Source organism: Mauremys reevesii, linkage group 4 (genome assembly GCF_016161935.1).
Source record: "Mauremys reevesii isolate NIE-2019 linkage group 4, ASM1616193v1, whole genome shotgun sequence".
Classification (NCBI taxonomy): domain Eukaryota; kingdom Metazoa; phylum Chordata; order Testudines; family Geoemydidae; genus Mauremys; species Mauremys reevesii.
In genome coordinates, this window is record NC_052626.1 from 14187635 (window position 1) to 14205210 (window position 17576).

Genomic DNA, 17576 nt, shown 5'->3' on the forward strand with positions numbered 1-17576 from the left:
GCAAATGGTGTCAAATGGCACCCAAATTAACGCCTCAAGGTTTTGCTCCTACTGTCCTCATCCCTTTCTCCTAGTGAGCACAGGATACTTTCAGAGTACTCTCTCGTCCTGGGATGCTATTTCAGGCCCTGTCCTTGTTAGCGGGACAGCAAATCCGGTCATCCTGTGGCTTTATTTTCCATGTCCCTTATGCTGCCAGTTGCTGAAGCAAGGAGCCTTGAATGTGTCATTCAAAAAACAGTGAGACCTGAGTTCCTGGCATTGAGATATGCTTTTCTGTAATGAACACCTTCTCAAATGATAGCCTACAAACAGGGATACTCTTGAAGTCAAGAGAATCCAGGAATTCCAGAGAGCTAATCACTGAATTGTACCATTTTGCAAAGCCAGGAGGCGTTGTAAGGTGTACACACGTCTGTCCCTTTAAAAGATGCTAGCTGATGTCATGCCACGAAAATGACTGAACAGACTGGGAAAGTTACTCATTTGCCTCTAATGCCTCCCATGGTATTCAGCTTGTTTTGAACATGACCATTATGTCACAAATCTCCCACACGTTTAACAGATGGGCCTGTCCTCAGCTGCTGTGACTTTTAAAAATTTAATATAGGAAGAGATCAGGCTAAACTTGAGCCTGTGCATATGTTACATAAGGGATCTAGCTGTGATTACTTTTTAAGGGGACACCTTCAGTTTTGTTTTCTCCAGGATTACATAACATATGGAGTGAACACTGAGGCTGGCTTTGTAATCTAGCAGCTACCTGGAAATCAGAGGTTGGGCACACTAAAGCAGTGACAGTCACCGGGGCAGAGCCCTGAGTAGCAGAGATGTGGAACTCCAGAATGCCACAGTTCGCTCTCCCTCAGCCAGAGGGAAAAACATCACGACACAGGGCATGGAGGGTGCTAGTGGGAAAGTAAATCAGAAAGAGAGGGGACACGTTGGAGGTTCTGCCTGAAAAGGGTTTGTAGGAGCCACTTTAGGGTATTAGAGCTAAAGCTACAGCTATCGTGATGACTTGCATCCACTCCTGGTGTTGTAAACATCCATCCTTTTCTCTCTAGTGTCTTGAAATAATTGGTAGATTTGAGTAATTTACAGATTCCTAAAGTGCAGATGTACTTGTTGGATCCTTTCTTCTTGCTGACTGGATCTTTTTTATGGCAGCAGCGGGCAATGAGTCTGCTACCCAAGAGGCAGCTGTTAGAAGACTGCCAGGTGTGGGTGTTCACTGGGCAGGACAGATGAGGGGAGGGGAAAGGAAAATAGGTAGAAGAGCATTTGCCTTCTGTGGCATGGCCCGAAAATGGTCAGTGATCAGGGCTTTAGCATGTGACAGAGGCTGATTACCTGGGTTGAGCAGGGTGATCGGAAATGTGTAAGGGGGTGGAGGGTGAGCAGACAGTAAGGGTGGAGGGAGGGAGACAGTGGCTGGAGGCTTAGAAAATCTCCTAGCTCAGATCTGCCTAAAATGGATGTGGCAATGGAGCACCTGTAACAGAAGCTATCATAGCACTATAGCACATTATAAATACAGATACTTACATGCTGAAATTCCCTCCAGAGGATCTGCCTCGTGGACCCCAGCCTGGGTTTTTGGCTGGGACTTGGGCTCCATTGTTGCAGGGCAGGAACTGGGTTGGCTTTCTACCTGGCTGGCATCAGAGCCTGGTTCTCAGGGGACAACTCCTCACTGGCCTCTTCATGCTCATCCTCCAATGAGTGTTGCTGGTTGTCCTTGTGAGGGATGGAGAAGAGTGGTCAGAAGGTTCCACAACCTTTCTGGGTTGGGTGGTTATGTATTTATGTAAAATCCTGTCCAGTTCCTCAGAAAATGGGTAGGTTACAAGTCCCTTGCCAAATTATTTCTGGTAATCCTTGATTTTAATATAGGTCCTATTGAGTTGCTTGCTCATTATCTGGCTCTGCTCAACAGCAACATTGTGTCTAACTCAATTTGCAGCAAATGTAGTCCATTTTGGAAGAGGATTCCAGAATTTGTGATAAATGCAGAGTTTGTGTGCTGTGATGGATTGCATTGTGTGTATGCAAGCATTTTCGAACTGGATTAATTTGACTTAATCCGGTTTAAACGCCTTGTGTAGACAAGCCCTCTGCCACAACAGTTGGTTTTGGCTGAGAGTAATGTTTCTAGCACAGCATGTTCCGAGAGGCTCAGTAATGCTGGGCATTCCTTTGGGTCATAAGTAGAGGCCAGAAAGGGAAGCATCGTTAGGGGCCCGCTACAAAGCCCTTTGAAGTCAGACTGTAGCTGAGGTACTCAAGGGTAGGGTGGGTAGGTTACTGCCTTCCTTCCAGGTGTGGAATAGTATCTTCTGAGGCCATCCAAAAAGTACTAGATAAATTCATGGAGGATAGGTCCATCAATGGCTATTAGCCAGGATGGGCAGGGATGGTGTCCCTAGCCTCTGTTTGCCAGAAGCTGGGAACGGGCGACGGGGGATGGATCATTTGATGATTACCTGTTCTGTTCATTCCCTCTGGAGCTCCTGGCATTGGCCACTGTCGGAAGACAGGATACTGGGCTAGATGGACCTTTGGTCTGACCCAGTTTGGCTGTTCTTATGTTAATCACCAACACTAGAGTGTAGATTAGTCTACAGGATACTCCATGAGTGTCGAAAGCAGTGCAATTCCAGTTGGCAGAGCGAATTGCCTCCACTCCATGGACTATTACAGGAAAAATCAATCTGATCCTGCATGTCCTGATTTAAATTGGTGACATGTAAAATATGATCCTCTCCATACAGAAATTAATATGGTGTTAGCTGCATCCATGCTTTAAATACCACTGTTGTTAGCTGGGTTGACTTTCCTGACCTGTGTGGACAGGGAATTTTTGATAGGAGAATGATGTGAAAGCCATTATATAGACCCCCATCTACAATGGTTTGTTACACGTTTTAGCATTTAGTGTCAGACACAAGCTATTATGTTTCATCCAGGGGTAACTGGACGATGTTTGGCCTGTATCATGCAGGAGGTCAGACTAGATCAGGGGTTCTCAAACTTCATTGCACCGCAACCCCCTTCTGACAACAAAAATTACTACACAACCCCAGGAGGGTGGAGTGAACCTTGAGCCCACCTGACCCCCCACACTCCAGGTGGGGGGGGGAGCCAAAACCAAACCCTAAGCCCCCACTGTCCCTTTGGAGGGGAGATCAAAGCCAAAGCCCTGTCACCTGAGCCCTCGGGCTTCAGCCCCGGGCGGTGAGGCTCGGGCTTTGGACCCAGGCCCCAACAAGTCTCAGCCTGCCCTGGCAACCCCATTCAAATGGGGTCGCAACCCACTTTGAGATCCTGACGCGCCGTTCAAAAACCACTGGACTACACGATCGAACAGTCCCTTCTGCCCTTGAAATCTGTGACTCTGTGGCGTAGAAGGGATTGAAACTGAACCAATTTACTAACAGCCTGTGTGGCCGGGGGCCAGCTCATGGTGAAATTAGTGCTATCGTGACTTGGCTGAGAACCAGCCTCGCTAAGGCAGGGGTAATGCTTTTTGGGCTGAGGGGGCAACCTACGCTGCTTTCTAGGTGATGTTTAAGATGTTGGCACAGACCTGACCAATCAAGCCCTGAGGCCAACACTTTCAAAATGACTGTTGGGTGTCTTCAGTTTTGGATCCCCCACTGGAAAGATCTTGAGCCTAGTTTCCAGAGATGTTGAGTGCCCACAATCCATCAGAAGCCAGTGGGAGCTGCAGGCACTCCGCATCTCTGAAAATCGGTCCAGAGTCATCTCCAGTCATGTGCCCACAAACTGAGGCACCCAAATTCAGTGGCTGCCTTTGAAAATGCGGCTGCATGCGGTGTGGTCTCAGTTATCATTGGAGAGCCCTCTCTCCTTGTGCGATCCTATGGCAGCTGCAGTAGCTGAGATGCATACACTCACACGTCCCTGCCTTGAATGGGAGCAGTTGGTGGCTCGACATATTCAATCAATTGTCCTTGATTCTTAAATTTATTCCCCTTCTAGAGCCAAAAGGACCTGACTCTTTGACCTGCCAGAGCTACATAACTTCCCACACTCCTCACAAGGGGACATGTGTAGCAGGGGAAGAATATTTTGTTTACAGTGGGTGGAAGTATTTACTTTATGGATAAGGACTCCGAGAAATTTTTTTTTGTATGTGCTTTTATTGTTTAACTCCATGTTTAGACCCCTAGATTTTGGGGTTCGTTCTTTTTAATGAAATAGAAATGAATAAATAAGCAGCAATAAAAATCATCCCTTTGTGTGCATTCTGGGTAGAATTTTGTGATCATGTGATGAGTTCACCATGGAACCTTCGTGTCATTTAAGATGTACTTGGACTGACAGGAGTGGGAGGAGCAACATATAGTTTGCAGGAGGTACGTGTCACAGGGTGAGTGGCCCTTTAAGAGGAGTTGGGCCCAACCTCACCTGTGACTGATCAGCTGCCTCCTAGCTGAGATTGATCAAGTGATTATAAAAGCCAGCAAGTGGTTCCCTTGAAAAGGAATGCTGCAGGAGGGGGGTGGGTTCCTGTTGCTGGCCTCAGGAGCAGGGGGAGGGAGAAGCAGGGGAAACTGCTTTTCAGCCTGCTTTGGTCAAGAGAATAGCTTTGGTTAACTTTTGTATTGAAGAATAAAACAGTGGCCCAAAGGAAAGACCTAAACAGACTTTTGGGCATGGTGTTAGCCCTTCCTGGACTGGGGCGACTGGCCAGGAGCCCTCTGGTACCTCAAAGGGTCCAGTGTTCCAGAGAGATGAATGAGATTGACTTGAAACTTCATAAAATTGCTGCAGCAGACAAGGTTTCCAGTACACGGAAGGGGTTAAGAAAATACACAAACACTGTGATTTCTCAGGGTGCCTTTTCATGCGCTGGCGAAGTGTTAACTGATTCTCAGAGGTGCTCCCATTGACTTTAACTGGAGTTGTTGATGCTCAGCACTTCTGAAAAATCAGGCTTAGTGTTGTGTATATACACACACACCCTTATTCAGAGAGACGCTGAGAAATGTTATAGGAAGCTGGAAAGAACCAGTTTAATTGTCTGTGCCTCAAGGGAGCTTCCTTACGTAGTGTTCAGTTGTTTTAGGAATGGAAGTTCGTCTTGTGCCTGCTATCAGCCGGGTAAAATAACAAAGCACTGTGAAATGATGACTCAACAGTTCCTGTAGCTGGGACTGTGACGTCAATAATTCATTGTTGTAAGAACGGGCCCAGAGTGAGAAACTGATGTGTGTTTCTCAGAAATGTACTCACTAAATATACGACAGGCAAACCCCTAGATTAAATTCTTCTAGTGACAGGAAGTCTGTGCCCTCTCAAAGGACAGCCACTATGCATGATTTTGCTTGCTTTGGAGAAATAAATGCAACATTACTCTGTCATTTCTGAAATGTGTTGGTTTTTCATTGTGCCTTCATTAGCGCAATAAAGATAACAAAAACATTAAAAAAAAATCCCAGCAGTTCACTGCCTTTAGGTTTACAGCAGCTCATTTCTGTTTGTGCTGTACCAATACCTCAAAGGTTATATAATACTATTTGTGGCATGCTGCAATTTGATTTCTCCTAGGCATAAATTGTTGCTGATAGCAGCATGAATTTAGGGACTGATTGAAGGCTTAAGCATGCAAATAAAATGTCCAGTGAAATTGCAACAAAAGCAGTTTGCAATTAACTGTTAATTGCTGAATTTTCATAGTCCTTGTCAGTGCCCACAAGATTTCCAAATGGCTAGCTAAACCGTGTGCCACTGGCTATCATCAATTTGACTGTATTTAAGAGCCATAGCTAATGTATATGAACAATTCCTATGACAAAGTTTGGAGTGGACGTAATGGCTTATCTCCATTAATTATTCTGACTTGAAAGCAAAGGCCTTGAAGGTCAGTATAGCTCCATTGCAGTCAGCTGGGAATCTGACTCAAAAATTAAATCTACTTCAGAACACTTTTCAAAGAAAGATTGTATTAGTGACTTCTCTCTTCATTTCCCCCCTCCACTGCTGCTGCTAATCCCTTCTGGACTACTGCAGAGTACTATCTATTCTATCAGTTTATCCTCGGTAATTGTGTAAACCTCTTAGGTTAGAATGCCAGAGCTCATTAGCCTTCAGGGCTGGTTTAGTGGGTGCGGTGGGGGAGAGGATCAGTCACATTGACTCAAATAACTTATTGGGGGGGGGGAACTGTGAAATTTGTCAAATAAATCATTTGCCCTGTTCCTGTTCCATGCTCTAGTGCATCTGGACTCTGCTGTAGTTAGAGCACTGCAGTGCTGGTGAAGTTTGACCTGTGTTTTTTATCACCATGGTATTTAGAAAACGGCTGTTGATTTCCAAGCTTCCAGCCAAGACTTAAAGGGAGTAGGGTTGTGTGAGGTTGCAGAACCATGCAAAAAAAATAAATAAATCAGGAGTTTTGAGGAGCCCTGAGGCAAACCGACTGCCCTTGAGGTGGCATTATAATAATACTTTTACCAGCTGTCCAAACCGTACGCTTATTTACTACTTATTTATTTATGAACTAATAAAATTCCATTATTGAACCAAGACAGACCTGACCCTGCATGCAGGCAGCTTTTATGCGTTGGCTTCCACTGGGCAAAGAGTAAATTGCTGAGTCCTGTTGTAAAGCACTTTCAATGAGGGAACAGACGGTGAAAATGTCCCCTGCTCTCTAGTGGCGTCTTTTGACTTTGATGGGTTTCAGATTGGGCCCTAAATCTGCCTGCCAATGAATCACATGCGCCAGCCATATATGTGAAGATTAAGTGCTCACACAGTGTGGAATTCCACATTCAAGTGGAATCTCTGAACATGCTGGATAACCATATACCAGATTTCAGTCTCCTCCAAATGCTCCCTTATATGGACACTACAAACTTTAAAGTCTTTGGACAAAAAGAATAAAATTACGTGTAGTTAAATTTTGTTAAACGAATAATTAAGGATCTGATCCTGCAAAGGCATCCACATGAGTCAGTAGGTATAAGGGTCTCCCTGCATGGATCTGTTTGCAGGACTGAGGCGTATGTCAATTTCAGGGTGAGATTCTATGCTCTGCAGCCTAAAGGGAGAGGGGTCTAATGTGACTTTAAGCCACCTTTGCACCCTTTCAATCTGGGGCTGCTCTGAGGGCAGGAGAGGCCCCAGAGTAATTTATACAGCTCTGGAGGCCTATCTAAATAGGGCAGCCTCCTTGGGGCAGCTCTGTGGGCCCTATCATGTCTCAGAATCTCCACAGCACGCTCTGAGCATCCCTGCTCTGACACGCTCCAGGTACGCCCCCTACACAAGGGATTGTGAGGGCGCTTTCCCCGAGGCTGCCTTACTGCTCTCTCAGTCCATTCCTGCATCAGGGGAATTGCCTCCTGTCCTGAACTGGGATTTTTAGGGCCCATTTATGCCCCTCCAGTCCTTTGACTCAACATAAAGGGGTCCGAGCAGAGGTGAGGATTTCATGCCAGAAATCTTTATCATTGAGCTTCAGACCAGATAGACTGCCTAAGGCAAGTCTCTGGAATGATGCTGATCTCACACAGCTTGTAACCATTTTGTGTGTGGACACTAACTGCGTTACAGCTGTGTTATGTTATAGCTAGAGTCAGTCAGTAATTCTCCAACATTTTTTTGATGGAAAATGTCTGTTTTGCAAAACTGAAATTGTCTGTGGAAAAATTAGTTCTCTTGGAATAATTGGGGAAAATTGAAATCAGATCTCCTCAGCTGGAAGGAATCTTGTTAATTTCATTTTCTGCCTGAAAGTTTTGTCCTGTTTGGGGATGATTTTTTCCCCCCAAGAACTTAAAAATTTTCACAGGAAGGGATCTCTGTTTTCCAGCTTACTCTAGCTGTAACAGTTTTTGAAGAGTGTTTCAGACATGGTTATAGGTATGTGCCAGGCTTTGGAGAGCAAGTGCATCTCATTTGCTGTTCCATGCTATGCAACTATAACTTATTTTCACAGGCAGATTCCACACACTTCTGTGCCCCAGACAGTCCTAGGAATCAGTGCCCATATTCCTGCCTGAATCAGCTCACTCACAAACGGGCCAGTGTCCCAGCCACTAATCTCAAGGGGTATATCTACACAGCCTGGTTTGACAGACTTGGGGTAGTAGGGCTTATGCCAGCGCTCTAAAAATAGTTTTATGGGCAGAACTTGGAAATTTTGGCTGGGCTGGAGCTCGACTTCTGAAGCCCAAGAGAGTAGGAGGGGGTAGGTTTCAGAGCCCAAACTCGATCCAGAGCTGCATCTTCAAAGCACGGTCTGCACACCTATTTTGAAAATGCTGGCATGAGCCCTGCTAACCCAAGCCTGTCAGCCTGGGCTGTGTGGCTCACTCCAATGGGCTGTGTAGACATAGAGTCATAGAATCTCAGGGTTGGAAGGGATCTCAGGAGGTCATCTAGTCCTACCCCCTGCTCAAAGCAGGACCAAGCTCCAACTAAATCTTCCCAGCCAGGGCTTTGTCAAGCTGAGCCTTAAAAACCTCTAAGGAAGGAGATTCCACCACCTCCCTAGGTAACCCATTCCAGTGCTTCACCACCCTCATAGTGAAAAAGTTTTTCCTAATATCCAACCTAAACCTCCCCACTGCAATTTGAGACCATTACTCCTTGTTCTGTCATCTGGTACCACTGAGAACAGTCTAGATCCATCCTCTTTGGAACCCCCTTTCAGGTAGTTGAAAGCAGCTATCAAATCCCCCCCGCCTCATTCTTCTCTTCTGCAGACTAAACGATCCCAGTTCCCTCAGCCTCTTCTCATAAGACGTGTTCCAGCCCCCTAATCATTTTTGTTGCCCTCTGCAGGACTCTTCCCAATTTTTCCACATAGCCTTAACTCTAATCCATAATCCTGCAAGCTGCTCAGTACCCACACAGAGCCCCCCTGGAAATCTACCCAGAGCAGCTTGCAGAATCAGGACCTAACTGGATGGCCCCACGGTGCCTTTCCAAACAAAAAGGAGGAGGTGCATTTCAGTTACATGAGGCCCCCTCATTAGGGACAGAGCATGTAGCTCCCACAGTACTCTTGACTAGAGCTGGGGCATTTTGTGTGTGTTCATGAATATTTTTTTCTCCAAACAATGCAGATTCAGGTTGACCAAAACTATTCACAAACTTGGGTTGAACTCAGCGAATCGTTTTGGCTGGAAAACAAATTGGGGGAGGGAAAAATCCAGAAAAATTTCATTTGTGGTGCTATCCAAAACATTTGGTTTGATCTGAAACTTTTTTTTTTTCAGTTTTTTTGGTTTTGTCAAGAAAAACTTTTTAAAAAATTGTCTGATCTCAAATTATTTTTGTTTTTTTGGTTTGACCACCACTGTTATTTGCCCAGTTCTGTTCCTAACTCCTGCAAGCTTAGCAAGCAGGATGAGAAATAAACTGAATTATCCTGCAGAGGAATCTACAGCACTCATGTCTGGACACCGGCCAGCTGCAAAACAAACCCGTCTGACCCAGATTACTTTTTTTCACTGAATTGTTTCTTTAATTTACAGTAACAGTTGGCACTGTGGCTTTATTGATTGTTGATTCTAATCCAAAATGGTGCAACAGGATTTCCTGTTGTGGCTGCCGTTGCTGTGAAGCCTCTAACGTCACTGTTTCCTGTTGACACAAATTCTTAATTTCTTCTTATTGCCAGTGTTAGACAAAGATAACAGATCAGGGAAATCTTCTTCTGAGACACAGCATGTAAAACACTGAGGAGGATTTCAGCAGTCTCTCTCTCGGTCAAAAGCACAGACAGTCCAATCCTCAGCCTATTCTAACTCCCATTTGTACCTATCCAGCAACTCACAGTGGACTGAAAGCTGTCTTAAACTAGCAGATGAAGACCTTTCCCTCCCCCTCTGCCCCACCTCAGTACAGGGGACATTCCCAAGTGAAGAGTGGGCAGTCGTGGCCTGCGGAGTAGCTCCTTGGGAGCCTTTATTCACTAGTACGAGTTAGAGCTGCACTGAGACTGCTCTAACTTGTGCTGAGAGCCCAAGGTCAGGAGAGGCAGAACAGTGATATAAAGCTCTCTATCCCTGCCCATCCTCTAGGCGTGCCAAGCATTGCTGTGGAGTGCCAGATAATCTACCCCTAACTTTATTATTAAAGCCATTTTCTATGTAACCCCCCCTCCCCCGCTTCCTGGTTCATGGATGTTTCATAATATGCTGCTCCCTAATTTTAAATGCTGTGAATCCCTGTTCTTAATAAAATGTCATTGTTTCAGAATGTTTATTTTTCTCCTTAGGATACTTTTGGAGAGATTATTTAGTTGGTCTTTGCAGTTTAGCAGGTTGATGATATTCACAAGTGGGGCCAATAAAATCGTATTTAATTCCTCATCCCCCAAGCATACTCTTTAGTACTGATCTTTATAATATATGCTACCATGCATGTAAGAAGTCAATGCATAGATGCTGGATAGTGAACACATTACAATACCCGCTCCATCTCTTCTACTTAGTCAGGCCCACAGGACTGAAATGTGTTAGTAAACTGGGCAATTAGCAACCCTGAGGGAAAGAATTAATTTGGGTAGGCCGAAATTATGCTGAAGGCTAAACGGGAGAGTCTCAATAGCGAAACAATCCTGATTATAGTCTGTGCATGTGAGCATATGCAGAGGTAAGTCTCTAGCTGCTACGGTTGCGAAGAAAACCTTCAGACTGTGACCCGAGTGTAACGCATGTAGTGATGTTTGCCTGAGTTTGCGGAGAGCCTGAAACAATAGCTGTGGACTGCCCCATTCATTTCAATATCTGATAATTCAGATGCCAATGATGATATTTTAAATATTGCTGTTTCAGTGCACCTGTAAGCATGTGAAAAAGGAGGGAAGTATTAGACTATGAAAATCTGCAGCAACATATCCCAGAGTGTGAGGTATGCCCCACAAGGAGATCAAGATGCACTAGCTGGGGTGGGGAGGCAGAGCATGTATGAATTAAGATAGGAGGGGATTGCATGGTTTCAATTTCCTGAAGTTCAGCTTTAAAAAAAACAACAGTGGCAAACACTGCACTATTGCGATCGCTATGTTCCTAAATACACATACCCAAAAAATATGGTGCTGGTGAATTAAATAACTTCATGTAGGCAATGTGGCAGGAAGGAGTTTTAAGGAGGAATTTGAATGAAGAGGTGGGTGATGGCCTAGTGAACTGACCTAAATTCTACAAGATTTCACTGCAGTATATGTTCGTTATTCTTGCTGAATGTCCTTTTAAGGGCTTGTCTACATTGAGGTGCTATTGGAGAATAAATTAGGATGTGATTTTTGAAGCGCAACAGCTATTCCTCACTAACTTCTTGTGTGCGCACGCTTATTCCATATTAAGAGTACCTTTTATGCAGTGTAGCTTAATCCTGTGGGTCAAGGAAGCATTAGCTTACTAATGTTAGGCTAGGTTCTTTTCAGGTCAACTTTTACCTTGACGGTAATTCTCAAATTGGGAGAGTTGGTTATTCTTATTTGATCGGCAGTTTATTACTTCACCCTGAACTATGTACATATGGATTAAGGTAAACCACACAGAGGCATTCGTAGTAAGGAATGAGATTGTCCTCATGGGGAACTAGTGTGCAATAGCTATTCCAGGCTATTTCCACATATAGACGAGTCCTAATATCAGACCAGAGGGAAACAGGAAAGGATCTTGTTGTTTGTATGGATTTCAAACAGCATTTAAGGCTCTTGTGATGTGATTATTTTCCCCACAATAGTTTCAAATGGTGGCTGAGTATTTTCAGACTTCCGGGTCTGGGGGCACATCTATCTTAATTTTGCTCCTTCTGGAGAGAGCTGAAAGATTCCATCGTCTCTAGCAGCAGATTAACAAAGGCCCATGATGGTGATGAGAGGAATGCTGTTATCGCCAGTCACAAGCCATTTGGCTTCCCTCTTATGTCTTCAGCACCAGCTGTAAAATGAAAGGATTCCTGATTTGCTCCTCTTCTACTGCATGCATCTCAAGATGTTAATGCCAGTGGTCATTTCAAGCTGGCCAGATGCAACAGACTGGAGAGAACCAAACACCTAGAATTTAGAGATGAGATTAAAACCTCGGGTCATCGATTAGTAATGCTCAATCATGGGAGGGGGATTTGGAGAAGGGCAGGTCAAAAAGCATCATAAAGAAATCCAACTTTCTCAAGTTAATCCTCTACCTTCCAGACAGGACTTTTCGGTGGTTCAGAATGAAAACTTTAGTGATGAAACAATTAGAAGAACAGAACATAATGATGTTTAAACATGGAGGCAAATTTTCAGCTAGGCTCAAACAAGCCTTTGATTTATTTTCAGATGCAATTTTTCTGCATTCACTGGACTGCATTCTCTCCTCCCTATGCCCCCCAAAACAGAGCATGCACCAATCTCACACATGCAAAATCTTCATTTTTGTGTCCAGGTTGCTTAATTGGAGACACAGCTGCATGAACTGCATATTCAGCAGCTTTCTCCACATTTATGGACCTCTCCAAAAATATAGGAGCTCAAAGAACAGCATCAGTTCAAAGAACAGGAGTACTTGTGGCACCTTAAAGACTAACAGATTTATTTTAGCATGAGCTTTCGTGAGCTACAGCCCACTTCACGGCTGCTACTCTGAAACCTAGCATCAGTTCAGTGAATCTCTGCTCATTTACTGCAAGGAACTATGTATTGCACTTTCACACAGCAAAATCTTTTCTGTATACTCAGCCTTCATCAGCTCCTACATCCAACAAAGGTCTGTAGATTAATCAACACTATTATGAAAGGCTGACATTTCAAGAGTTTAAAGACCATTTCCATGATCCTAGCGTGTAAAGCAATAATAATTATCTGAAGCAGATTCTAGGGATTCTGTAGATGTGACATCATTATTGTTATAACCTTTACTTTAAAATGGTAAAGGTATGCCCTGTAAGCAATCTGAGCAAACATAGCACACAAATCTAGTGTATTTAGGTCTTGAGTTTGACAGTCAACACCTATTTCCTGAATAAAGGGGAAATTGAAGTCCTAGAATTAAAAATATTACAATATGTACGTCTGTGTTACTTTTACTGCATCATGTGTACACGGAACTGTGTGTCAAATCCCTGTAGAATATAGTAGGGGGTAAAATTAGTAGGTGATATATAGAAATTTGTATACGATTCTACTTTAAGAGGCCACAGCATCTAATAAAGATTGAGATACTATCTATAGATAGAGCCATCCAGATATATCCACAGAAGGGATGTAATTCTCTATTAAATCAGATGGGGGTGGTTAATAAAAACCTATAGAAAGGTTTTAAATTCTATTAAATTCTCTAGGAGTCTTTTCGTAAGCTTGCATCTGCTCATATGTACAGACCAAATGGGCATATTTTGTTATTGAGATATTTGGGAGGGTTTTTTTTGACAGATCTTCTAGTTTTTGACTTAACCTCCCTGGAAAAATCACATTTTTCTGCATCTCTTGGTGTTTTTTCTGGGTTTGTTTTGGGGAGAATAGTTTTGATTTGAATTCATTTCGGCATGGGACAGGATATGTTTATTAATGCTCTTTGTCCATGTTATGTTTTTGTGTCTGTGAAGGATCGCCTGTTCTTTGTCATGGAGTTCGTGAATGGTGGGGACTTGATGTTCCATATTCAAAAGTCCCGTCGGTTTGATGAAGCTCGAGCCCGCTTCTATGCTGCAGAAATTATTTCGGCCCTCATGTTTCTCCATGAGAAAGGCATCATTTATCGGTGAGCTCTGGATTTCATTTACCCTCCTCGTCTAAGCTGCCCTTTTTGCACTTGAGTGAATAATCCCTCGCTAGCCACTGAGAATAAGTTAACAAATGTAATGACAATCACTCTGTTTCCTTGCTACTTATTGTCAAAGGTGCTCGCAGCCTGTAGGAGACAGGGAAACTACCTGATACAATATTTACTATGGGGGGCGGGGGAGGAGAACCATCATTGTAAGACCTGTTATATGTATAGGAACAGATATAAAAATAGCACCCTTACATGGCCAAGATGTGGGGCCAAATGCTGAATTGGTGTAAACTAGTATTGCTCCACTGATGTCACTGAAGCAATGCTGATTTACACCAGTTCAGCATCTGGCCCACAGACATTTGCACTTGTCAAGGCGCCTGTATTAATGGGGAATTGGATAGCTGCTGAGCATTAGCTGCTGAAAAACAGAAGTCTCCTCTCAATAGGAATCAGCCTAACCTGCCGCTGCTCAGTACAAATCAAGGTCACAACAAAGAGGGAGTAGATTAGGTGACAGCATTCTGTGTTATCTCGGGCATAAATCCAATGGGCTGTATCCCCTGCCAGTGAGTGATTTGTCATTTATAGCCCTCTCCGCATGGCCTGAATTCACCCTGGGCTGTTGTTCCTCTGCATTCCCCCTCAATGCCAATTTATGCTACAGACAGAACAATGAGTCCAACACACATGTCTAACATGATTCAGCACGTCCACATGCATTTTTTTTCCCCTAACACAAGTAAGTATCAGACGTCATCTTTATTTACCTGTCCACAGCCACCACTTTGCACGATTGTGTTGTATCAGTGAGGTCTAGGAAAATCTGAGCTTTGTTCCCACACTGCTTCCGATGCTCCTGTCAGGCTAGAGGATTCTGGGTGTTTTTCAAGATACCATTTCCCACTCCATGGCTACATAGCATTCCAATCCCAGAATCCATCAGGGTCCGCAGGGCCAGTTTGCCTATTGGCTGTCCCTTATGTAATGCCCCAACGCTTCCCAACTGCCAATCTGATTACCCTGTGATCATCAGGCCAGAGTGGATCACTGGTTCTGGATCATGGCGGTTGCTCTGGCAAAGATCACGATGGCAGAAATTTTTAAGAATTCCAGCATGTATGCAAGGGAGCAGAATATGAGAGACACTTCACAGAACTGGATGGAATGACTAGTGCAGTGAGCGTACAAGATACTAGGAGGACATGATTAAAGAGTACTGTCTATAAAACTTGGTGCAATGCACTTCAGGATGTCCTCCCATTCAGAGAGTAGGAGGACTGGCTAGATTACACAGATTCTTTCAGGGGTTCCCAATAGCAAATCTGTCATGTTTCATGTCCAAGTATGGCCTGACAGTCCTGCCACAGCCCCACTCTCCAGCCAGACCTTTACATGGTATGCCAGTACTGTTAGGAACTATGTGGGGGTGTGGACATGCTTTGTGCCAATTCAAACACATTACGTTACAGTCTGGTTACAAACTTGTGGCTAGATCTTGCAACAGGATCTGCACGGGTAGACTCCTGTGCCCACGCAGAACAGCCACATTGAAGACAGTGGCCATTGGTATCATTTTGTACTGTAGGTCAGGCCAAACACCATTTGATCATTGGCTCCTAAGGTTTAGCACATCTGAGTCTGTTCCCCAGTTGTTTCTCACACTACCGATGTTGAAAAATTGTTTTCAAAACCAATTTAACTTGGTGCTCAGCAATCATCTGTTCTTCTTTGAGTGCTTGTTCATGTCAATTCCAATCAGGTATGTGCGCAACAGCTGGAAGATTTTTCCCCTAGCAGCATCCATAGGGTCAGCCTGGGTGCCCCCTGGAGTCATGCCTTCGTGGCATCCAATATAGGGCCCTGCCAACCCGCCACCCCCTCAGTTCCTTATAACTGCCGGTTACGGCTAGCTGGAACAAACTATTGCTCTTGCTTTGCAAGCACGTTTGGGCAGTGTCCACTCTTTGTGGTTATATGTTGCTGCAGAAGTGAGACATTTTACTATCATTATCAAAGAAATATCAGCTGAGGTTTAGTTCTCAAGTCAGCACCTGCTATTTATAGCTTCTTTCTGAAGAATGTTGATAAGTATATTGCAGTTCCATATCACATCATATAAGGGGGGAAATTAGAATGAAATTCAGCCGCAGAATTAAGGACTTGCTTTTTCAGATGCCAAATCATAGTTCTTTGATCCCCAGACTATACTAGTGTTGCAGATTTTGTGTCAGTTTGTGCTATATATTACTAGGCAAAAGTATCATCACAATTAAGGTTGTTGCACGTAGAATCCTCTTTCATAGTGCAGCAGTTGTGTGCTCTTTTTAAAAAAAATCTACATCCAAAGGAAAACAGCATCAGCTTGGGCAAGGATATATGAGTTTGCTCACAACTCTGTGTAATGCATGTATGTAACATTCTTCTTTAGGTAGCTTATTCTTAGGGCTTGTCTATACTGGCAATTTACAGCGCTGCAACTTTCTCACTCAGGGGTGTGAAAAAAACCCACCCTGAGCGCAGGAAGTTTCCGTGCTGGAAAGTGCCAGTGTAGACGGTGCACCAGTGCTGGCAGCTACGTCCCTTGTGGAGGTGGTTTTTTTAGAGCTCCTGACTACAGAAGCCACATTAAAATGCTGCAGTGACAGCGCTTTAGCATTGCCAGTGTAGACTAGCCCTTAGTTTGCATTTTCCAGTTCGCTCGTTCTCGGAGGGGAATAAAGCACACTTGAATGTTGTGCATACTTTAAAAAAAAAAGAAAACATGATATCAGTATTGTATCGGAGCTACAGTATGTTGTACTACAGTTATATGTGCTGCCATATATACTAGCCTTAACAAATAACAAAAGGGATTGGAATGAGTGAGTTAGTATTAGTGTTAGTTACTATTAGTAGTAGTCCATAAGTTTCCTTTCGGGGGTTCGCCATCCAACACTCCCCTGGTACTGGGGTATGCCCTGGTCCCCAGGATTGAAGCTCCGCGAGGACTGTGGAAAATATGCCTAAGAGCAACCTGCATCCTTCCTGCCTGACGTGTCTCAAGGAGAGCCACCAGAAGGAGAGGTGCAGAATTTTCAAAGGGTTCCGCAGTAGAGCCTTAGAAGACCGGGTGCAAAGGCTCAAGATCCTTCTAATGTAGGCAGCACTCTGGCCACAATCCAACCCAGGATCAGCAGAACCCAGGCCCAGCACCTCCTTGTTGTTGCGCAGTGCTCCGGCGCCGACGGTGCGTGAGCCAATACCGAGGAAGGACCCCCAGGAGTCACAGCACTGCCACAGCTCTGCCCATAGACAATCTTCTGTGAGGCCCCAGAAAAAGAAAAGGCCAGAGAGGGGTCGCTGTCCCCAACAATACCACGCCACCTCAACAGCAATTTTTGGGCATAACAACAACTCCTCCGCCTCAATAAACTCTCCTCTCTCCTCCCCCTCCGCCTCTAGTCAGACCAACTCCTCCTGGCAGGTCAGACTCCCATGGGCGTCAGTCCCCCTCTCCTCCAAGGCCAGGGCTCTCAGGTCAGCCAAGCTCCAGCGGGACAGAGGAGCTCAGACCCCCTCCTGGAGAGACCATCCTCTCCTGACTCCCTGGAGAGAGCTCATGACAAGGCAAGGCTCCGATGATGGCCCCGGCGCGCTCTCCCCGCTCCCGCTTCTGGATGGTAGACCCTCTCTTCAATCTTCTCTCCAGAGGGTCTTCAATCTTAGATCAGATTTCATCAATCACTTCTCCCAGTTTGCCACCTTCCTGAAACACCGATGCAAACAACAGTGTGAATCCTCCTACAGCTTCCTCACTCCAGGCCAGCTCCTCCTCCACTATCC

The 17576-nt window shown here is 44.6% G+C and overlaps 1 protein-coding gene across 2 annotated transcripts in view; it reads left to right on the top strand.

Moving 5' to 3' along the window:
• PRKCH (protein kinase C eta) overlaps nt 1–17576 on the top strand; it is a 157490-nt gene that overhangs the window by 83722 nt on the left and 56192 nt on the right. For both annotated transcript variants that reach the window (XM_039538073.1, XM_039538072.1), the window contains one exon: nt 13582–13736. In XM_039538073.1, the coding sequence (XP_039394007.1) occupies nt 13582–13736 (155 nt within the window). The remainder of the gene's footprint in view (nt 1–13581; nt 13737–17576) is intronic.